The following is a 23947-nucleotide window of genomic DNA, read 5'->3' on the forward strand; positions in this document are numbered from 1 at the left end:
TCGCTATCATGCTCGGCTTAGTTTCCCTCGACTTTTGCACTCGGCCCAGATTCTTTTGCTTAGCATCGGTTTTCCTTGGCGAAGTAAGCAACTGGACTCCTGTTTACCCTAAATTTTGAGGGGAAAAACAATGGTTTTTCCACCTCAATATAACTGTTGTCATGGAGACTAAAGCGTCTCAGTGGGATTCTTTTCACGTGTAGCTTGCAATGGAATGTCACGCGGGAAAGAAAATTCTTACGTCATGCAGAGTTACCTGTTGGTTGTGCCATGCAGCTGCAGGGAATAGCAGAGGCCATTTTAATATTGTAGAAGGTTGTAATGCTTTCCATGTTGTTACACTGCACGTTACAAGCACCTCCGCACCTAAAGCACTAACACTGTCACTGAACTGAGCGAGTCTTGCGCACAGCACTACAGAGGTGCAGTTAGGGCCATGGACACAAAATCGACTTCTGATGACGAGGTTTGGAACAGTTATACGGCGAGATAGGAAGCAGTATGTCTCCACACCCATGCGTCTGCAACATTTTAATCCTTTCCTTCCTAGGTTCGTACTCTGTTCGTAAGCGGATTGCCCATCGATGTCAAACCCCGTGAAATCTACCTTCTTTTCCGCGGCTTCAAGGTACGGTGCGCTTTCTTCCATTCAGCTGTTAGTTCGCTAATATTTTTATCATCGGTTACGGCTCGGCTGAAAATGCCGAAAAACAAGACATTAAACTTGAATGGGGCTCGTTTGGCCCCTGTCCCAAATTTTTTCCTTAAATGAGTCAACTAAGAGCTGAAAACGCTAAGTAAACTCATATTACCGTTAAGTACAGTATTTAAATGACTCTGTCAATGTTTTGAAATCGACTTGGCCGAGGTCGTAGGGTTCAAGCTACGCTGCGAAAGAACCGAATGAATATTGAAAACGGCGTTTGTTACCTTCGGCTAGCTTTTATTAGATACCGCCAATACGCTGCTTTGTACGATCCAATAGGTTTTGGAACTTAATTGCCGGCGCTAGTTGAAATAAGTTTCCTAAACTTCCTTAATTGCGCAAAGTCAGTTTCTCCAATTTTGTCAAATATTTGCAAAGCGTCTCGGGCGGCCATTATGAAAACGAAGCGATTTGTGGTGTTAAGCTAACTCATCGTATATGCAAACAACAAAACAAAGAGGCGGCTTATGGGCTCTTCTTTATTATTTACTGGAATGTACAGGATCCGAAATTTAACGGCCAACCGTCGAGGAGTAACGGAGGTTGTTTAATTTCATGACCTTCCGTTTGGTACAAAGTGGAAATGGTTGCAAATTCTATGAAGTTAGATGAAACGAAGTCGCAATTATCACTTCTCTGCGCTGGTGATTCCAAGAGCAATTAAGGACAAGGCAAGCTAATTAGGTGCCCAGAAAGAATAGACAGAGTTTGCGAAGCAGTGTGTGGCTAGAATATTTGCATCGGAGGTGATTACTTGCAATGAAACTTGCTAGAGATACATCTGTTATGTACCCACCGTTTTCCGAAACTTGTGACTTAATTATCATTTTAACGAACAATAATTCAAGTTGTTGGCGATAAAATTGTTTAGAATCTCACAGTACTTTCTGGTTGTTTAGATCTACAAACTTGGGCGAGAAAGAATACGCAAATATTCCATTGGTCATAGCTCATAACACTACAGTGTTTATCAACATTTCAAAAGAATTAATTTGTACGTAGCATGGTTCTCAAAATAACTTGCAGAAAATTCGCCATTCATCGAACATCGTACAATGTGTTAAACTAATCTCCGGCACAAACATTTTTCCATTTCGATCTTCAGTGGTCTACTTTCAGTAGTGAAATCACAGTTTTATTTGCACGGGTTTGCACACTTTTTCTCTTCGTCAGCTATATATCCATATCTGTGTTATCGTCAAATACAGTACTTCGAATCTTAATCATTTGGGCGGACTGGTCATTATGATAATTTTGTCGCTTTTACAGTAATTTATTTTCCTTTACTTCAAGTTCATGTATCGTCCAGAGTTTTTGAGAAAATGGCGGCCGGAATCTGCTTTCGGTGCCGAAATCTCTTTGGACGTTTTCAATATGATACGTTATGTACTTTAAAGCAAAGCAGAGCACATATAGGATATTATTAGTAGGTCCGTGGGCGATTAATTTACTCTTGGCCTTGCCTTCTTTGCATAATAAAAGTGAAAAACACGGATACCAATATTCGTTTCATTCACAGCACGGTCTAATACAAAACGCGCGTAACCGCAGATTGATATTGTGCGCAAACGTTTTCCGGCATCTTGGAATTACGAGAGACGTAGAGTCGTTAGTTTGAGTACATTTTTTGGTTGTTTTTCATTACTCGATCAAACAAACTTAATTCCTCAAGCGCCAACACGTTGATTACACATTGTGTTGTTTTCCTTTGATCAAATAAAAACGCTTGACTTGCTTGACTCAGTTTGACTGAGAGATTCACATATTCTTTTGCTTGTTTTATTGTTTAGGGATACGAGGGATCGCTATTGAAGCTCACGGATAAACAAGTAAGAATAATGTTTTTAACCTTATGGGGTATAAGAAGTAATTATCGGTTGACTTTGTATTCACCTGCGTCCTGGTGAATAATATATCCCAAGGATTATGGTGTCACAACTGACCCGAATTAACTCCAACTTCAATAGATAATCGAGGTATAGCACCTCACTTATAACACTGGACGAGTTCAATTCTAGCCACAGTTTTCTTTTTCTCGATATATTACAATGTCATCTCGGAAGCCTTCACTGAAAAACTGATTGCTGTATGCGTGGTTTATTACTTTTTGGACGCGGAATGACTCCAAGCTTTTAAGAACTGTTCAACTTAAAAGGAGTACGCCTTGTTTGATGGGTTCTGGCTATGCCGATGGTATTGATCTCAGATTTGTGTTCTAACAGTATTCATATTAATAGCAAGCATAATGTGACCTGTTACAGAGCAGTAATCAACCGCACAATCATTGGTGTGCACCCAATCGGGACAATATGCTGGGAAACTTTTCCAAGGTCGACACTCAATTGATTTCTTGCCAGGGAGTTAATTGAAAGTGTTAATCGGTCTAAAGAAATCACAGCATGAATTCTCCTGCTTTCAGAGTTATTACTTTAAGAGCTAGAAACATTTTCAGGCGAGCTTTGAATAGAACCTCATTGAAAGCTAGCTTCATGCACCTCGGGGAGGATTGTGCTTGCGTTATTTAAACCGCACCGTTATGCACGCGTTTTTGCGACGCAGCATTGAGAAGGCATTTCAGTATCTCCGGTTCTTGATCAACTAACAATAGAACGCATGTTAAATTTTTCAGTTAATTGTTTTAATCAGTTATGGATGAACTGGTCGAGTAAAGTTGTCCTTTCATTTGCGTTAAATCGTGAAATAGTTAAATGATAGGAATTTTGACGACTTTTGTAAAGTAAAAGAGACCGACTGAATACCCTTCTGTTCTTCCTTGTAACTTTTCTTCACGGTGGACTAACTCCCATTACAGTACTCAATAGACAACCGTTACCAGTTAATACTGAACTAATAATGGAAGTTCATATTTTTCTTTCTCCTTCTACACAGGGCAAAACTCAGTCAGTGAGTATTATTTTAGTTTTGTTTTTCTCTTATTCAAAATGGTTATAGACGAAAATGAGAAGCAGATTATTTCAAAACACCCTTCATCATTTATTTCCAATACAACTGAAATTCTTCCTGATATTACTCGTCTGACGGCTGCACGTAATAAACTCTCAATTGATATTATGTAATCGTCACGGGCATCACTACCATCATCATCATCGTCATCATCCGATTCGCATAACCGTAAAAGTAATTAAAGGTAAAGTAAATTATTTTAAGTCAATAACACGGGGAATGCTTGCACAATCTCCCGAGCCTGATCTAAGCTCATGATAAAGTGCTTGACAATAATCCAGATCAAATTGAAAACTTGGAAACGTTGGTTTTTGAGGAGAGGGGAAACCGGAGTACCCGGGGAAAAACCTTTCGAATCAAGGACGAGAACCAACAACAAACTCAACCCACATATGACGCCGAGTTTGGGAATCAAACAGGGGCCACATTGGTGGGAGGCGAGTGCTCTCACCACTGCACCGTCCTTGCTCCCCTGATAACCGTGACTATGAATACCTCTGTTGCAGAGGAGTTGACCGGCAGTGATTTTTTTTATCAAGAATTACTCAATCGCGGATCTGCCTGCAACTGGACCAGATATAAGACTTAAACATTTTGTTATTTCAGTTTTTCGTTGGAACCAGCATTCCTTTTGACACACAGCCTAAATTTTATTTCAGCCAGTAGCGTTTGTGACGTTTGAAAGCCGAGAACAAGCTGAAGAAGCCAAAGCTTCATTACAGGTAAAGAAATCTTTTCATTTTCGTGTCTATCGGCGCATACTTAGTTCGGAAAATTTCAATGCTGACAAATGAACCTTTAGTGTTCTGGCCCCAGTTGTTCAAAGAACATATAACAGTGCTGGATAAATCGCTATCCAGCGGATCAAATGTATAAGTTGGAGTATATTTTATCCATTGGATAGCGACTTACAGATCCGCTGGATAAAGTTATCCGCTCTTAGAACAACCGCCGGGCTCTGTTAAATAACAACAGAATCCCACAATGAAGAAAATGATTTTTCTTTTAATGATGATAACTTTTTTCAGTCTAGATTGGTATTCTGAAAAGGTTACTTACTGTGTTCTATGGGATTTTCCATAATCAAGATCTCTGTGTGATGAAAATTGTTTTCCATTTCCCATAGTCGTTTCCTAAACAGCTGACATTTTGACATTTAAAACACCCTCGGAGAAACAACAATTGGGAGTTTATTTCAGTGCGGAGAAAAAAGTCAGGCGTTAAGGTTTCTGCTATTAATTCTTTAGTAAATAAGTTAAGTGGCCGTATTTCTTTCCAGGGCGTACGATTCGATCCTGATGCCTCTCTCACGTTGCGATTGGAGTTCGCTCGTTCCAATACCAAGGTATCCAAACCGGTGAATAAGCAAGCCGTATTGGCCCCGCACTTTTATCCAAGGGAGCCTCAATTCTGTGAGTAAATAGTTAATTTCTTCTTCTTACTGGTCAGTGTTGTTATTTGCATTTGCACATCTCGTAAGTGATCGCCACTGTCCTCGCACACTGAATTAGTCGTCGATCGTGCGATTACGCGTACGGGATACTCAAACAAAAGCGTTTGAGTTGGAAGAACTGTGAAGGGAGGAACTGTGTGTAAATGAAACGACAGCCAAAGGGAGCTGGGTACGAACGCGCTGAAAAAGAATACAACTGAGTTTAGCATGCACATGGACCAATTAATGATCTTGCGTCAGGATTTCTTGAAAGTCAAAATTTAAACCCAGCTGTTCAGCTCGATTAACCGACTCTCGCTGGAAACTACATCTCAGGACGATTCATAGGCGTGTGTTTTATCAACAGACTTACAGCCGTGCACATTATTCAGCATAACAAAGATTACTATAGGAAAGTACTGCTAAATAGCTTTCCTCACGGTTAAATCCACACTCTTACAGCCGGTGCTCTGAAGTAATCAGCGAACCAACCTTGTGCACTATCATAAAAAGCAACTGACTGAAAGTTACCGATCATAGGATTTCACTAACAGATTTTTAAGTGAACTGACCACTATTATAACACTCTATAGCTTTTATTTGAGTGGTTGAAATTTAAATCTTATGCACAGACTCCGCAGAAGTTAGATCCACTTGTAGAGTTCAAAGAAAAGCATCATCGCAATTTAATCGTTTGTGTGTGTTGTTTTAGTACCCGCAGATTTTGCAACAGCAGGATTTCTACCAACACAAGAGCCGAGCCTGACATACCCTACGTGAGTAAAAACAAACGTGACTGAGCATAAATGATCCATATAATGAAGCGTGTAAACGTCTTCTTCTTCTTCTTCTTCTTCTTCTTCTTCTTCTTCTTCTTCTTCTTCTTCTTCTTCTTTGTTGCTATACTAACTGCTTATGCGTGGATTTTTTTTGTCAGCCCTATATTTAGCGACATAATGGCTGCAGCAGCAACAGCACACCACCCTTTTAATCACCATCCTACGTTCTTTCAACAGCTACAAGTAAGTTATCGCCACATGCAGCCATTACCTTTAGGCCAAGAGAGGATCAAGGGGTTTCCTCTCTTGTTTAGGCTCAAAACTGTTTAAATCAGTGAACCAAATGTCCCGAGCCCATCAGTGCTCAGATTCACAAATCGGTTCCAATTTGTTTCAAAGGCAGTAGACACCTTCAAATTATGAAAAGATGTTGTAGGAAAGGAAACAAGAAGAAAGGTTTCGTAAAGAATAAGAGTGAGCAATCATACATTAAACTTGTCATTTGATATGTGAGATCGCCCCAGACTTGTATGGGAGAAGATTTCGTCCTCTTAACGGATCCAATCCACTGTGTTTCTCAGTACATCAGGTTAATTTCCATTCCGATCCTTTACAAGTTGGGGAGAGAGGAATTCTGGGTCTGGACTACTGTGTTTTGTGCCATGTTTTCCCTATTTTCAAACGGCAAAAACGTTTTCTACTTAACGAGCTAGCTACTGTGATGCGAATGAATTTTCATCAGTGCTGTTGTTTACGGTTGTATTATTTGTTTCAGAGTTTCCCTCAGCACCATCCTATCCTCCCATTAGCCTCCCCAACAGCGCCGCTTCAAATGGCATTGTTCGGAGACATGGCGGGAAATCTACCTTGTCCCACGCTGTTCGTAGCTAACTTAGATAAAGGATGTACTGAACAACAACTGAAGGAAAAATTTTCCGAGTAAGTCTTGTTGATTTTTGCAGGAATTTGCATACTTTGGTCGCATGAATTTCTTTATGGTACGCATTACTGTAATCGTCCCAGTGCACCCATTAGGTTGAGAAAGAAGCGACCCTATCCGCGATTTAACAAACAAGATACAACTGTAATATGCTAGAAGATAACCAAAACAGTTAGACGGTTTTCAGTCCACCGTCCGGAAAACATCGCGGTTGTACATGTTACCACAATACCTTGCGAACCTGACACTGCAAATAGGCACATAGAAAGCCACAGTTTTTGCAAAATTCGCCCTTTGCACTAGCAACAATGTGTATACTAGGTTTGAAGTTTTTATAACTCTTCCGTGCGTTTTTACGAGCGTTTTTAAGGTTTTCGTACGCTGCGGTGGATTGCCGGATCTAAAGGTAGTCGGCTACCTTTAATCATCCTCATCTGCGAGACTTGGTAAGATCTCGAGATGCATTGCAACGTGGGCGGAGTGAAAATGTGTCAGAATTGTGTTCTTCCCTAGATTCACTACTGCATCAGTTGGCAGTAAAATTGATTGTTTGTAAAATGAAACTGATAAAAAATAATAATTTTTTTTTTCTAGGAAACCCGGATTTCGGCGCCTTAAAATGCATAGTAAAGGACTTGGTAATCCAGTCTGTTTCGTGGAATACTTGGTACTTATTTGTTTTTATTATTACATGAGGAGCTTAGAGTAGCTCAGGAATTCGCAGCATGCAGTATCATTTGCAGGCGTGAAGTTAGGTCAATCATTTGCCGGTCTTGCATCTAATCCTTTCTATCCTCTTGTTAGATTCTTCTTATATTAATTGCAGTCGGCGTGAAGTAAAGATGCCCAACAAACAACCTCAAATTGATAATCTAGTTTTTCTTTACTATAATACGGCAGCGCTTAGATTTTAAAGTTCCTTTAAACGCATTTCAGTTGTGAGCATAATTATGTTATTTTCGATAATCTATTTCTTCACTCTTGACTGATCTTTCGGTAATTTCTGTTTTAGCTTTATCTGTCCTTTTCTACGTTAAACACGCAATGCAAAGAATGCCCAGTACCTTGTACCTTCTTGCTCTTGGAGAAGGTTAAAGGGACACGGTGTCGCCTACTTTCAATGTCACTTTTGAATAACCAGTAGACTTATCTGCATCAATGGAAATATTTTAAATTATGGTCTAGTTCGTTTCTCAATAGGGCACTTTCAATAGGGCGCTATTTGGCTACAGGTACCAGAATCTTCAGTTGTATTGCCTTCTCATGATAACTACACTGTGGTTATTTACATTCCACTGGAATAACAAAATATGAATTTGAAAGGGAAACGAAATGAATTCTGGTTGTTGTAGTCAAATGATGCCATTATAAAAATTGCCTATTGCTGTACTAGAGGTGAGAAACTAGTCAGTGATTAGTTATCTTTTGCTGTCGATGATAAAGATAGAAATGGACTGCAACTTGAGAAAAACTGACCAGTTTTACAAGCTCTTGTTTTGTATTTTGAGAATCGCTAAGACTTGACTAGTGGTCGGTTCTTGCTTGGTGTTCTGAGAGCAATGTCGTATTAGTGAAGAGTACTTTGTGAAACATTCAAGCAGTTTTGACAGAAATAGAGTAATATCGCCCTGCCAGTGCCCCTTAATAGCAGTTTGCCACTTATAAGCCACAATGAAACTGATAATTTCCTTTTTCTTTCCCTAAGGATGTTGCAACTGCATTTCATGCAAAACAGCATCTTCAAGGGTGAGTGGATTTTATACTGGCCACCAAAAATTCATATTATTTTCACAGTTTTCAAATAACCTCCAGAGATTAATTTTGTGACATCTTTGTTTATTTCTTTTTTGTTTTGTATTTGTAGTCAGATCCTTGGAACAGGGGAGAGAGGCGGCATCAGAATAGAATTCGCCAAAACAAACATGGGAGAATGACTTTTGCAGTCAAGCCATCATTTTTAGGTATAAAATCTATCTTCACATACGTTTTATCGATCGGATGTATCGTTCGTATTAACAAGTCTTTTGAAAATCATCTAAGTTTGGTTTATAGAGAAACTCTCTTCATATATGAGCTCTAAAATGTGCCCGTTTAAGGAGTATCTCTCTCTTATTTTGTGGCACTTTTTGACTGCATGAAATTGTGATCCTAAATCGATCTAAATAACGCATGTTTTGACTTCTTTTCTCAAACAAGTTATAAAACTTCTGTTAGTTTGGTTTGAAAAAGTGGATCGACTATTAAGCCTTAGGCCAAAAATCTTCTGAAAAAACTGCCACACTGCCCAGTGGTAGAGCAGTATTTCAACAGGTAATCTGTAGGTCATGGGCTTGATTCCCCCTGGGAATCTCCGTTTTTTGAGTAAGACCTAGCTTGGACATTTAGAATTGTTATTTATTTATTTTTTTCCTGTTTCAAACGTAGTGATTTTTGTCTAAAGTATTTGAGGAAGAGTTCATGAATAACAACAATGACATCCATCACTGGTCACCATCATCATCATCATCATCATCATCATCATCATCATCATCATCATCATCATAACCACTATCATTTTCTGGCCAATGGGATGAGAGAAATTTGAAGTTCTGTTGAGCTTATCCAGTCTTATAAAATGGGTTCGCAGGGTTTATTCTGCTGACTTTTGTCCCGATTTTGCCCGTGAGGTCTTCGTCCCGTCCCGAAAATCACTCCTTCGTGATCTCCAAGGATGTCTGGTTGTCGACTAATGATTTCTTTTCTTTCCTTTGCCTTACAGGGTCAAGTTGTTATTGACTCGTTCGGTGTGCCGCTATCGAAACAGCATCGAATCGTTGAGAAGTAATTTATTTTCCAGTGAAAGGCCGTTCAGTGATAAATATGAAGAAAACTTCAAGACAAGCCTGGATCTCTAAAAAACAAAACGGAAAAAAATGATCAAGATCTCAATTTTAAAAAAAGTATTTTGTTAGTGTTCTTGATCTGAGATTTCCTGCAAAAAACTTACTACATGTATATTTATTTCTGCGTTTAAAAGGTACAACTTTGAAAATTATTTGAACCTTTTTATTCGAAAGAAAGGCAATGGTCACAATCAACTCTCGACTAATGGACAGTCCATTATTATAGCCAGAAACCAGACTCTAAATTGCTGAAGATAAAGTGTTTTGGGCAGCATTATTGACGCGTCGAGGAAAACGGTTTTTGAGAAATGAGTATTTGTGTTACTTTATCGTGTCTCTATAGTTTCTGTACAAATCTGTTCAGTTTTCTATTGGTAGCAGAGCTACCTTATATGGTAAATACTGGTCTAAAAGTAGGGGGGTTCACCTGCCACTCTTTGCGGGAATGAGTCCACGCTCCACCCCGGAGAGGATACTGGACCCCAGAGAGCGCGCGGCTAACTCGATTTTGATGTAAACGCAGTCAGATAAAGCACGAGGCATTCACCAATGCGATTGACGTTGTCCATAAGACCCAGGCTATTTGGTCATGTCATGTTGCTGTTTAGTAAAGTAGAGTTAATTGTACTGTCCAAAGTGTAACACACGCACAGTGCCACTGCATTTACGGCTCATTAAAACACGCTAACAGCACCAGAAATTCGCAAACTATTTCTTAAATTATGGACATCAAATCGCGTCGGATCCTTAAGGAGTCCGCTGTAGTGTGAGTACCAACTTTCAAGTAGCACCACACTGTGTAAACCTTCTATACAAATGAGAATGAGATTTCCTTATCACTGCAATCTACCTTTCTTAGACATTCCTTATTGTATTGAACGCTTAAAATTGATCAGAGAGGATACGTGAAATGAACTTTAATCAGTTTGATAAAAAAATACAATTTTTTTTGTTTCTTTCCTTTCAAAAAATATATTTCCTTCTTATCGTTGTTTTTATTTTTCATGAGCGGCTATTTTCTTACAGGGTCGAGAAATGTCTGAAAAATTCGTTGTCGGAAGGTAAAGTTTTTAAATTATTTGAATGAGGTGTGAGATTTTTTCAACTGTTTACAGGTTTCAGTCCAAGTTGTAAATATTGTTATTAATATTTTACATTAAAGTATTCAACGAGACCAAGATGTTTATGAGCAGTCATTTGCTTTTCTCAGTCAATGAGAACCACTAACTCAAGTGAGTCTGCATAAAAATGCCGAGTTCCAGGGCTCCAAGACAGAAATAAAGAAATAAATGTGTTCCAAAGTTCAAATGACGTCAATAACTGGGCTCCAGAGGAAAAAATCAAGGGTTCCTTGGGAAATCCCACCAGCCTCATTTGGGGCCTTTCGTTTGCCTCTTCTCAGCTTTAATTTTGTGGCTCTGAACTCCTCTGATGGAATGTTTTTGTAAACTTTTGCAAAAAAATGTATCTAAAGATCCTGTTTTTAGTTCCATAATAACAAAAAAATTGGGGTTTCCGAGTTCGATTTTGAGGTATTACCACTTAAAAGGTAGAATTAGGGGTGTTTGTAACACGTCATGCTGTTGCCATGGTAACTTCTTATATCGGGAAGATGACCATAACTTGTTCACGAATGTTTAGGCATGTTTTTGATACTATTATTGTTTTATCAACTGATAAAGAATGGTTCTATTAATCTGTCAAGGTATAAGTGCTGCAAAGTGTTGGCAGCCAATGCCAGATGCTTTACGCTATTTTTTCCCTACCTCAATGCAAGCATAATTTTTACGTTGTAATTTCTGCCAGGAATTTCTGCTTAGTTTATACTGCCTTTTCTAATCATTGGCCTTTATTGCTATAATTTTGGTTCAGTGTCTAATTTTAAGACCCTTTAAGATTCTGAATTAGATTAAATGAGACCTTCTAAATTTCGCGCGACATCCTTTCGTATCGGCTACGTATGTGGCGATTAAGAATACTTCGTTGTGTAAACGTCATAAGGTGTCCAACCTTGTTTTGGAATAGCCATTCTAGAAACGACTAAGTTCAAACACAAGAAACCATCATTCAGTTCCACGTGCTTGGCTTTCCTTTAAACGAGTTCACATGGACTCTTGTGCTTGCGCATGTGTTTGCATGGATGGTGGAAACAAGGCTTCATGATCACCATGGAAAACTCTAGATCTGATCATAGTTAATTGAGGGACTGGTTATGAAACTTTGCCGTGAAAGCAATGGTGCTAAAATTTATGTTGGAAGGGCCGCGACAGTGCGCAATCCTTTGTTTGAATGTTTACACTGCACAGTTGAATGTCTTAACACGAACGAACGTTTCTACTGGTCAGTTGCTCCAACACATTTCAAAATCTATTGTCGTCTGTGCACTGTCAGTGTGAAGGCCAAAAATGCTAACAAAAACATATAACAAAGAAATTTGTCAGGCTTCATAACCATTGCCTTTAATTAACTATAATCTGACGTACGCTTGCATATGATAGGCTATCAGGTCACCAAATCTTTACTTAACGACATCAAAGTGATGGACGTTTACTCAGATGATTGCTGTAATTATTCATTTTTTTTTTCCAACAGTTTATTTTTTATGAATTAATGACACAAAACATTCTGTCAAAAATATTTTGTCAAATATATGGTTGGGCAAACGGCTTCTCTCTACCTATTCTCTACATAATCCGACAAACTTGTTATTGTTCGCGTAGGTGGTTCGGAGTGTTTACCATTTACAAAACCTTTCCGGAAATTCTCGTTGGAATGCAAATGGACACGACTTCTTGGATCGTGCCAGTGAAAAATTACCGGAAGAAACGGAACTTTTGTAAAGGTAGTCCGGTTTTCCTGGTTGGACCGTTCCGAATGGAAATTTGTGTTCCACTCACATGTCTCGCATCTTTCATAACAGTTTCAGACCTTTGGTTCTCACAAATGATGGATCAGATTATTAACTCTGCAGTGTTTGTTAAAGTGCTTATTAAGTTAATTCATGAATTTCCCAATGAGCGTTTGCCCTAGTAAGGAAATGGGAGACCGGACGAGGCAAAGAAAAAAAATACGACTTTTGAGGGAATCGAACCCACGAACCCTGGATTTGATCGACCGTTGCTCTATCGACTTAGCCACGAGGCCAGACAGGAGCAAGTTGTGGGTTACTAGTATGGTGATAATTGCGGCAATGTGAATGTGAAGGGCACAAATGAATGTTGTGCCTCTAACACTAAGGGCAAAACATTCTTTGGCTTTCACCGCAGCCGTGCCAAATATGTGTCTCAACCGAAATTACACCTTCTTGGATTGAATGGAACATATTCTACCCGAACGGAAATTCCCAACCAAAATGTCCGTCCGGGATTTTTTAGCAAATTGATGGTAAACCTCGATTTTGCTATATTCCGAAAGCCTCCTGTTTACATTTTCTTCTACCGTTTTCTTTCACTCTATAATTACATGAAGAATCAAGCAAACCAGTAGCTTGAGTAATGAATAATTAAAACTGTCTTCCCCTGATGACATTTATTTTGTGGGTTCAGAATCGCTTTGTGTTTTTGTGCACGCGATATGACCTAAACTGATTGACAGCACGAACCAAGCAACTAAAGAGAGTCAAAGTCCTCATGAGATTTAATTCAGTATAAAACTGGTGCATTTTTATGCCGTAGGAAGCTATAGTTCTTTCTGGAAACAAAAATTACTCGGGAGTATTTTGGTAGCGACAAAACATGCCCGCGTTTATAGTATCAGTGTTAATTTAAAGTTCTAGTGTTTTTGTGATCATTTTCGTTTCACGCTTTCAAGTAAAGTAGTTAGTGCATTCCAATGACCAACGCGCTGCTACCAAAGCTTTATTGCCAACGTTAAATAACTTGAATAGTCTACGTTTATGTTTTTATTTTTATAAGTGCCATTATGAGTTTGGTCGCGCCTATCTTTGTCTTTACAAGAATCCTCTTCGAATTAACTTTTGTCTGAGGGATGGCCTGTTGAAAGTTATATTTTTTACACCAATGAGCAGATATTCGTTTCATTTTTAAATTTCAAATATGTTACACTGTAGTCCACTGCACAGTGTTTCTTTTTTCGAACTGGAATTGTATACCAATTTTTCTCACGAAAAACAAGAACCATGCACTCTTAAATTTGTTTACTTGTCTCAGTTGAGCGTTGAGGTTGATCTGCGAAATTTCATGTGAATTTGATAAAAACGGCACCAGAATCAGATTGACTCCCTCCTTCGGCAATCCTTTGGTGATTGTTACAAAATTTTGAGTTTTTATTTCCCTCAGTAGACATGGTTAACTTTGATTGAACGGAAATTGTCTTCGTGTTAATGGATTAATATCGAGCTACTCTCTAAATGATTTTAAATCGAGGAATAATTGGCATTGGGAAGTGCTCAGTATTTCAATTTTGTGCGGTGGATCACGACTGTTTTTTGACACATACAAGTCTCGCCAAATTTTGTCACTTTTGCTAGAGCTCTATACATCTACCGATTAAACACCTTTTCAGTTGAGGATTTCGTCTTCGTTCAAGGACAGCTTAATTTCTGCGCGTGTCAAAACAATTGTTTTTGATTTTGTTATTTCAGTCTAAAAGCTATTAGCTTTCATGGTGCTTAAAATTGCGAAACAGCTCTTATCACGAAGTTCTCATTCGTTGAGTACTTGACAGATCTCAGATTAATTCCAATGAAGTGAAAATTCCATCTTCCGCCGGGCCTATTATAGAATTAACTAATGATGTTTTAGTGTTGGCCCATTCATAAGTTTTCGTGCAAGTCATTTCCAGTAATATTAACATAACCACAATTTCATGAAAATCATTAAACACGCTAGTACTAAGCTGATCTATCAAACACCGGCGCTAATAGTGACCTCAATATGAGACGTATTTTTAAAAATTAACAATCTCAAACCACTTTGTCTGCAATGCGTTTCACTGTAGATTTACAAAAAAAATTGCTTTTATCTTGCAACAGCGTAATTACCGCTGCTGTTTATGAACGCTGTCTGTGGCTCCTTTTTGGGGGCGCTAGATCATTACAAATTTAGCACTGGACTGAAAGCTGCGCGCGAAAAGATGATTTTTACCAAAAACCACAGGAAACCACACTGTTTACCTAATTTTAATTTCAAGCCTAATTTTCGTTTAAAAGAAACTGTTTTCGTATTTTTGATTGCTTTTACTATTTTCCTTTTCTCATTTATAATGCCTACAGTTATTCATCGCAAAAATCGTGATTGACTGTATTTGTAACCACGGCAGACCACTAATAATTTGTCTAATTTGAAAGCTTACGGTGGCCTGAATTTCTTTTAGATTCTTTCGATTCTGTGTTTCATGTAACAGTGTTTTTTATATAAAACTCAAACCAATATCCTGTTCGATGAGTGAAAAGGAAAGTCTTTCAGTGGATCAGTTGGCTAGCTTCGGTACAATTCTGCGTGGGAGTATTAAAACTAAAATAATTAAATATTCTTCGCTTTTCAACATGTCTTTGTTAACGGCTTTTTTGAGTCACATAAAAGACGAGATCACTCTTGGCCGCTTTCTTCTAACAAAACATTCATCAACCGACAGAAAATAGTAAAATCAATCTGATAAAATTAAAAACAATCGAGGAAAAGTGTGGGTGGCCGAACGTGCGTGCCGAATCCATCTTCACCGAGGTGCTGAACAAAAGAAAGACCAACAATTTGGATAAAACATGTTTGAAGCAACTGACAAAATACCCTGAGCCGGGTTATCTTAAAATTCAGCGTGAAAGTAAACTTCCCATTTTTATCTATTTGCATTGCTTCATGGTTTTAGATAATTTCCCGTTGCTTAGCTACGGTCAGTTAACTATAGTATATTTTCTCTGAAAGCTGACGTGAAGATTTCATGTGAACGCGTCGTATCTTTTGTCTTTCGTAGCTAGTTGCTGAAAAGAAGACTTTGTACCGCCCAAAACAGTTGAATTTTTGGAAGAGAAACAATTTTAAATATTAAAATATAGGTGCGGCTAGCTTAAAGAATTGGAATTCTTTTTTCCAGCTGCAAAAACAGCGGCATGACGCCATTCAAGTGAACTTTGTAAATTATATAGGTTTGCTTTGAACGAGCACGATTCTTTCCTTATTGCTTTACTTTGTTTTTCCTCATCATAGTGAGCAAGGCAGGGAAGGTCCCAAAAACACTGAGAGGTTACTTTCCAATAATTCGCAATATATTTACTTGCTTCCAATAATCGTTCGTTCAAGTAATAAAATAACGTTATGGAATAATTTATGATCAGTGTAAATTAAATATTTGGAGATAAAAAGTTGCATTTGCATACTTAAATGGCCACTTTTTCGCCTTTATATATAGATTTTTTTTTGGGTCTCAGAATGACCTCGCTAGATCGCACGAATTAAGGGACGGAGAAAAATTACTTAATTGATTCGATTTCCATTCCAGTTGAAGAAAAAGAGTACAATGGAAATGTTTATTCATCAGTAAGATAAATTGTTGATCCAGTGTCTATTGAGACGTGTTTTGCCATGAAAAGCGGTGCCAATGGAAACCGCGAAGAATTCTAAGCGATTATTTGATGAGGCTTTCATGAAGACTAAGACTGTCACTCGGTTATATTGACAAGACACACGCGGCATTGTCTACCGCGTAGTCATGAATTTGTAAATGTAAATCATGTTTCGCAGCTAATAAACAGTTGGTTTCAGCTGTTTACATTAGGACGAAGGTGGTTTAAAGTGCTTCAAATTATATTATTTTCACGCGAGGCCACTCCGAGCTTACTTCATCTTACTTCAACCGGCGCGATCGTTAAAGACGTTGTAAAGTCGAGTTGAGCCGACGGCTGCAAATGAAATTCTTGGGGTAATCTCATTTCATCCCGCGATGTCTCCGACTGTGATTTGTTATATCACAGTAAGGCAATATTGATTTTTCTGTCGTTTTTCTGAGGTTTGAATCTCGACGTTTGGATCGATATCAGCATCGGCGACGATTCGAGGACTTATTGTGAGATCTCAAATGGAGACGGAAACGTCGAAGAACCCCTCGAAGCAATGCCAGAAATTCGAAAACGAATCGATGAAAATGTCTAAAAAGATCTTGAACTCAATCGACAACGACTTGGTCGTGCCGAAGTTGTCTTTCTTTTTCTTCTTTATGGCAACCGGTGCTTTCCTTCCATATCTTGGAGTGTTCTACAAACAACTTTGGCTTACAGCTCGACAATCTGGGATCCTACTCGGCGTTCGCCCTTTCGTCAAGATGCTGTGCTCTCCGCTCTGGGGAATGGTCACCGATGTCTGCAATAGACCCAAGCTTATACTCGTTGTCTCTATTCTAGGAACAACTGTGGCCCACTTTTCACAGAGCATCGTTTCGCCATTTAATCTCCCGTGTTATCCCGAGACTAACGGGACAAACTTAAGCCATAACGGCCAACTCCTTATAGGAGACGCGGCTATCGATCGCTCCGCGCGCCGAAGCGGTTTTGGAAACGCTAAAACGGATTTACAAAATGGGCAGCATGTTATTACGAGAAAAGGTAAAATAAATATTTTACATGGTGGCTTGGATGTGACCACAGCGCCTCAAATCTCAAGTGATGTGGAAAAATTGGTTGGGAATTCCGATTATGACAAGAGGAAAGATTTCAAGAATGACATAGGGCAAGTTAACAATCCGGACGATTCCAAGTTGGTTCAAGAAGAGAGTTCTGAGGAAAACGAACCGAGACACGAAGATAATCCGAGAGTAGCCAAAGAAAGCCCATCGAAAATATTGACAAAAAACAAAAAGCGCAAAAAGCCAAATATGAAGGATGATTTCCGCGTAAAGGACAACCAGACAATCTTCATAACACTGCTCGTGATCGTGTTTCTTGGTGAATTTATCGCGGCGCCAGCTCCCATGTTGACCGATAGCGGAACACTCGGCATCTTAATCGGACGCGAGCATGAGTATGGTAGACAGCGACTGTTTGGCTCAATAGGATGGGGAATAGGATCTCTGATGTCCGGAGCGGTCGTCACGGCTTTCAACACATGTCCATATGAGGATAGCATCAACTATGTGCCAGTGTTCTACGTGTTTGCAAGTGCAATGATTGTAGATTTCTTCGTGGCATTCTTCTTCAAGTTCCAACCGGCACCACCGAAACACGACGCGCCGACGGAGAACGAATTCTGGAAAGGACTTAAGGTTTTTTGCAATCTGAAGAACGGAGCGTTTATCTTCACACTCCTTTTTCTGGGATTTTCTCACAGTCTTCAGCTTTCATTCCTGTTTTGGTTTCTTCAAGACATCGGTGGAACTCCAATCCTCTTCACCATTATTGTTGCCGTTAACTGCATGTCCGAGGTGGTGATGTTTTTCATGGCAACCTACTTTGTCCAGAAGATTGGCCACGATGCCGTGCTGTACACTGGCCTGGGGTGCTATGGGTTACGATTTTTGCTATACTCGTACTTGCAGGAGCCTTGGTGGGTGTTACCCTTAGAAGCTCTTCAAGGATTCACCTACGGAGGCGTGTGGACTGCAAGTGTGGCGTACGTTGGACCACAACCAGGTAAAGAGGTTTTGAAACTTCCCGTTAAAATGGTTCAGTAAAAGTTCTATTTAGACACAAAACTTTGTCTTCAGCATATGCATTTACGTTTATTGGTGTACATGAAATCGACAAATCTTAGGTTGCTTTAATCATGCCTTAATTCTTAACCTATAAAAGGTATAATTTGTCCTGAGTCCGAGGTAATCTAAAACTGAAACCAAGTTAACGTCCAGATTCCTGAGAACTGGAATCTGGGTCCAGGTTAGAAGAATTCAGTTTTTTTTCCTATCAGGTACTGGATCACTAGCAATCACCAAGAATCCATTTAGTTTAATTTCTCTTATGGCGCTTTAATTTTATACTTCTAAGTCGATCGCTTGGCATTAACAGTCAAATGTTTGTTAGCACAGCAGTTTAGTGACTTCAAATTCTTGACGTCTTGTCTTTCAGCGTTTGCTTCAACTGTCTGGCTGATCAAATAACATAACTCGGGTTATAGAGGAACACAATTCCTACATTTCTTTTTTTTTTATGTGCGAACTAAAAGGTGCTTATTTGAAAGAGTAAATATATTTAGCTAAAATAAATGCGCTAGGAGTTCCAGCGATCACAAAGGGTACAGCCTTGGATGAACTGTCGAAAAAACCGTTTGTTTACTCAAAATTGGAAAAGACGTTTTAAACAAACAGGAAAAATTGTATTTCTATTCGTTCAGTACCTATTAAGCAAAACCTTCAATTAAATGCTTCGGCCTAGCTTTCGAATAATGGAAACTTATTTTACGATAAAAATTTCCTTGCGGGATAATATGTCTGGTCTTCAAATTGACATTCTTGGCAATATCGATTATTTCGTTTTTACTCACACAATTTTTGCGTTTCATTATTCCCTAGCAAGCAGTGTGCAATGCGCTAATCTTTATTCCTGAAATTTTAACTCCTTTAAATTCTATACTCTGTTATTCCGCGTCCACTTCTGACTCCCAAAATGCAAAATTGAAGCTCCACTTGATCTTAAGACAAAAATAAGTTAACGAATGAATGAAAGAAAACTTTTTCAGTTAACGAGGGAAAGTTCTAGAAATTGGGGGTTGAACTAGTATAACAATTAAGGCAGCGAGAAGAGAATATGATCTTCACACCTTCCCGCTAGTCAGTCTTTTGAGAATCTAAGCGCCTTTTGAATCACTTACGAGTGAAAACGCCTTTTAGTTACCTCATGCAGTAGCCGCACGACGATTTTCTTGGGTCATTGTAAAGGGGCTTATCTGAGAAATTCATCAGAGTAAAGTCGAGAAAAAAAGAAAGCATTTGTCTTCTTCTGAACCAAAAAAAATTCAAAAGCAGTTATTCGCGAATCGGAATATAAAATGAGTCTTGAATATCGAGTGCGAGCAAGAGTTTGCAGAGACGGTATGGATGCTGTTGACCGGAATACGGTCAACCGGCCCGAACAGCGGCCTTGGATTCCTCAGGATCAATTAATTTCAGCCAGTACAGCCGGACAATGGAATGTGACGAACAGTTTGACAAAATAACAAGAAATAATCCATCTTTATACATCAAATACTCTTCGTAATAGATTAAAACAAATCACTTAGCCGGTATGCATAAAGCTGAGAAAGCGACTTGCTAAATTAATTTAGAATTCCTGGACGTTAAGCCGGTTTGGGCGCGTTGCTACGATACATTAAACTAACTCACTAAATTATTTACACTTTCTTTTTATGACCTTAATCTCGAATTCTTTTCTTTCTTTCTTTTCTTCTCAATGCCCGCTAATCGCTTATTATGTATCTTCCGGAGCATCTGGTAGTTTTCCTTTGGGAAGTGTATTCCCCGCTTTTCCGCGTAACATACATATAAAAACAAGAAGTATTTACTCAAACCCCCCCCTGACAAAATATAAAAAACTTTATTTTCCTTCTCCAAACACGATGTCACACTTCGAGTTCTCAGCTTGACAGAATTTTAAAAAATCATTTGACATATTTGTTCTTGAAGTCTTAATCCGGCTAAAGATCAATTATGATTTCTAAGCTGAGAACAAATTAAAAGTTTCCAATTCGTTGGCTAGTATTATTTTTGGTTAAATTTGTTATTTTAAGAACTTTTTCAAATAACAAATCGAAATGAATTGCCCCAGGTTAATCTTTCCTGAGCTATACGTCTATAAAATTGATCGTGTTCTAGATTTTCTAACATATTTTTTTTCAACTTTTTCAAAAACCAGAGATCTTCCGCCTGTTTCCCATAAAATAAGTTGATACAGGCTGCCGGCTGTGTGCGTACGTGATTTTCTTTCTTTCTTTCTTTTAATTTGCGTTTTAAGTGTCGCCATGTGCAGGGATATTTTCATTTTTTCCTGCCATATTACTCTGATTACAGCCTTCTCTCGCTCCAGGCCGGGACGAGAGACGGTTGTACGTATTCACAATCCATTTACAAAGTAGATAACCTTGTTTTGTGGTACTAAGACAGTCAGTTAAAAAGCAGGGCTTAACCTTTCAGTCTCCAGTTCTCACTAAATCTAAATCTCATGGCAACTTTTTCCTTTGTTCGAGTCCAGGTTCCGGAGCGACAATCCAAGGCATAATTCACGGAGTGTACTGGGGACTAGGAATGGCAGTTGGTGGAGTCCTGGGCGGAGTTATGGTTCACGTGATTGGTGCGCGTTTGACGTTCCGCATTGAGGCGGTTTTCTCTTTTGTAATCCTTCTTCTGTTTTTCGCCATCAATAACTTCCACGAGAAAAGTAGTAGATATTCCAAGATTCCTTCGGACGATCAGGATGAGGAGATTAGAGATGACGTTAAGGGAGCAGAAGAATGCGACAGCTCGATGGATTCTAAATGAAGTAATTTATTGAAAAATCCAGAAATTTAGAGACACGCAAAATAATGTGTTATGGGAAAAAGTTATTTTTATTTAATTTTTTACAGTATGAATTACTTTATTCGAAGTAAATTATATTTATTGTGGATTTTTAGATACTTTGGGTAATGGTGGCTTTAAAGCCGTTGTTGATTTTATAGAAGAAAAATATCATTGGTTGTAAGAACTAAAATGCGAGAAATTAACTCGACTCAAGCAGATTAAAAGTCTGATCCAATGCAGTCGATAATTTGAAAGAGTGGGTGGCGGAAAATATGTTAAATATTTGAGTAAACTGTTTAAAATTTCGTGAAAGAAATTTAAAATTTCTTTGAAATAAGTTAAATATTTTAATCACGTGACTAACCACGTCCAATTTTATTTAACAAAATATTTTAAATCGAAATTTCCACTAGTTAGCGTGCAACTTCTGAAGCACTTACATTGGAACGCCGGGTGTACTGGTACAAAAACTGGGTCATTTAAATTTCGGAGAGGAACTGGCATTAGTCAAGAACAACACAAAAACGTTTACCCTTATTTCCAGTGGATTCCTTAATTCCTTCTTAAGGTAACAACTAGTAATATATAACCTTCAATGCGTTAAATACAGGAAGTCCTTTCACAAGCTAGTTATCAGAAGCGAATGAGGTGTGGCCAATCAAGTGACCTGGGTAGTTTGTTCGCAGTTTTCACCTTCATGGTTTGATTCATCAGAACATGTTGCTTTTGTAAAGCTTTGGGGTACGATTTACTGAAAAAAAAAATATTGGGAAAATTAGCATCACAGAGAATTGAGAACAGATCTTCAGAATGACAAAATTTTCGCAATAGCTCGTGTGAGATTAATATGAGATAAATATTTCTCCTTTTGAACTTTTTAACACCAAAAACCGATTCGAAATTTGGCTTTCAGGCGAAAATTTCATGTTAAAAACTTTGAGATTAGTCAATATTTCACGTTTCAGTGTATTCCAGCACCCAAAAGGGCAAAATAATTAATATATTAAACAGTTTCAGAAAAGAAGAAAACGAAAAAAGCTCAACACACTAGAAAAAAAAACAAACAATTTATGCACAACGTTTTTTTCTGAACTGTTCTGCTATAACAAAAAAATATATTATTTTTCTATTGCCACTGCTCTTGGTCCAATCAAAATTAGATATAGGAAAATGTTAGTTGTGAGATGCTTAGTAGGTACAATATCAATCTCTTCCTCTTGGTTTATCCTACAACGGGACATGGGACACATCACCTGTGTAACATTTAACGGTGAAATAAACGAGTTTAAATTATTTCATCTTTGTTTCCTTTATAATGTGGCTCTTCTAATTTTGTTGAGCTGATTATAGTTTTACCATCGCTTTTGAATCTGTAGGTTTGATTATTTTTTAAAATGTAGGGCGAGATGCTCTTCAAATTTTGACAATTAATTAAATTAGTCAAATTATGGGTAATCTGGAATGTGGAGACTGATTATCAGTTATGTCCATGCACAGACAAATATCCTTACCGTATTTACTCGAATAAGCGCCGCGGCGCTTATAAAATATTTCGCGCCTTAAATGCGGCGCTTACTCGAGGGCGGCGTTTATGTGACAATTGGACGCGACAAAAAATTTTTCCTTTAATTTCTCGGTATATTTTCTATCTGTACGAAAATTTAACAGTAACTAACAGAAGCGTTTTTTTATTGTCACCATTCGTCTCTTTGGACACTTTTCAATTACTTTAAATACCAATGCTCTGTTAGAGTTGCTTTGTAGTGGTTTTTTAGTTATACTAAATTCCTCGAATAAGCGCCGCACCGGGGCCGCGGCGCTTATTAACTATTTTGTTCCAAATGCGGCGCTTAATCGGGGGCGGCGTTTATTCGAGTAAATATGGTAGCCCCAAATTATCCACCGTCAATAATCTCTGTTGTATTAGAAACTCTTTCCTGTTGAATCGGTAGCCTGCTGGACAGGCCGTGTTTGATTGACCGCCCTCGCCGGAATGCTCAACACAGTGGAACCTCTCTTTACGGACACCTCTATAATACGGACACCTCTCTATTACAGACAGTTCACTTGGTCCCTGAGAGACCGAAATCCATACAAAGCCTACTTCTCTAAAAACGACACCGGCTATAATCCGGACACCTGTTCCTGTCCCCTTGGTGTCCGTATTAAAGAGGTTTGACTGTACCTATAAGGGAACTTCTCCCAGTTCTCCGGTCTAATACAAAAGGATCGAAATCTGGACTAGTATTCAGAGGAAGAGCTGGTCGTGTGCATGTAAGTAGATAATAGTTCTTGTTATTGAACAATAAATCTACTTTTATTTCGGTGAAAAATCACTTTTTGTCTGTTTGTCCTATTCTCTCCTCTCGCTCCCTCTCCACCACTCAACAGTTTTGTACTCCGGTCAGTCACAGACCCGGTGAGGATACTGCTTGGAATTTTTGGTGGGAGTGTGCGGCTCGGTTCTCCAAATCCTGTCCCTGTTTCAGACCAGAATATGTAATTTTCGGTACTCTTCAGACCTTTCCTCTAAAATTCATACCGTATTTTTACTTGATTCCTGAAGAATCCATAACCGTTTTCAGACTTCAAACCAAAATCGTTCGGTCAAAATCTATACCCTATTTACCCGAAACGGATCAAAACTTATATAAGAGAGTAGCCCCCCCTCCCCCACCCCTCTCTCATGGGTCACAGGTTCCTTAGGCCGCATTAAAAATGGAGTTACAACTTACTACAAATAGAAATTATTCAATACAAGGGAAATTTGGAGTCCGCTTTGAACAGTCGACACTGCATACCGGCCTG

General features: G+C 38.7%; 2 protein-coding genes across 2 annotated transcripts; both read left to right on the forward strand.

The window, feature by feature from the left end:
• Nucleotides 1-100: 100 nt before the first annotated feature.
• On the forward strand, nt 101-10881 carry LOC146472875 (RNA-binding protein with multiple splicing-like). Its single transcript, XM_085119114.1, has 13 exons — nt 101-466; nt 551-628; nt 2497-2535; nt 3596-3610; nt 4330-4392; nt 4950-5082; nt 5815-5878; nt 6040-6124; nt 6657-6820; nt 7416-7488; nt 8527-8567; nt 8686-8782; nt 9580-10881. Exons 1-12 carry the CDS (start codon nt 437-439, stop codon nt 8753-8755), a joined length of 855 nt encoding a protein of 284 aa, XP_084975240.1. The 5' UTR covers nt 101-436; the 3' UTR covers nt 8756-8782; nt 9580-10881.
• A 5230-nt stretch (nt 10882-16111) lies between these two features.
• Nucleotides 16112-23463, forward strand: LOC146472876 (major facilitator superfamily domain-containing protein 6-like). The gene is made up of 2 exons (XM_085119117.1): nt 16112-18281; nt 20832-23463. The coding sequence occupies exons 1-2, from the start codon at nt 16736-16738 to the stop codon at nt 21116-21118; spliced, it is 1833 nt and encodes a 610-aa protein (XP_084975243.1). The 5' UTR covers nt 16112-16735; the 3' UTR covers nt 21119-23463.
• Nucleotides 23464-23947: the final 484 nt, after the last annotated feature.

This window comes from Pavona decussata, unplaced genomic scaffold (assembly GCF_977016875.1).
Source record: "Pavona decussata unplaced genomic scaffold, jaPavDecu1.1 SCAFFOLD_96, whole genome shotgun sequence".
NCBI lineage: Eukaryota > Metazoa > Cnidaria > Anthozoa > Scleractinia > Agariciidae > Pavona > Pavona decussata.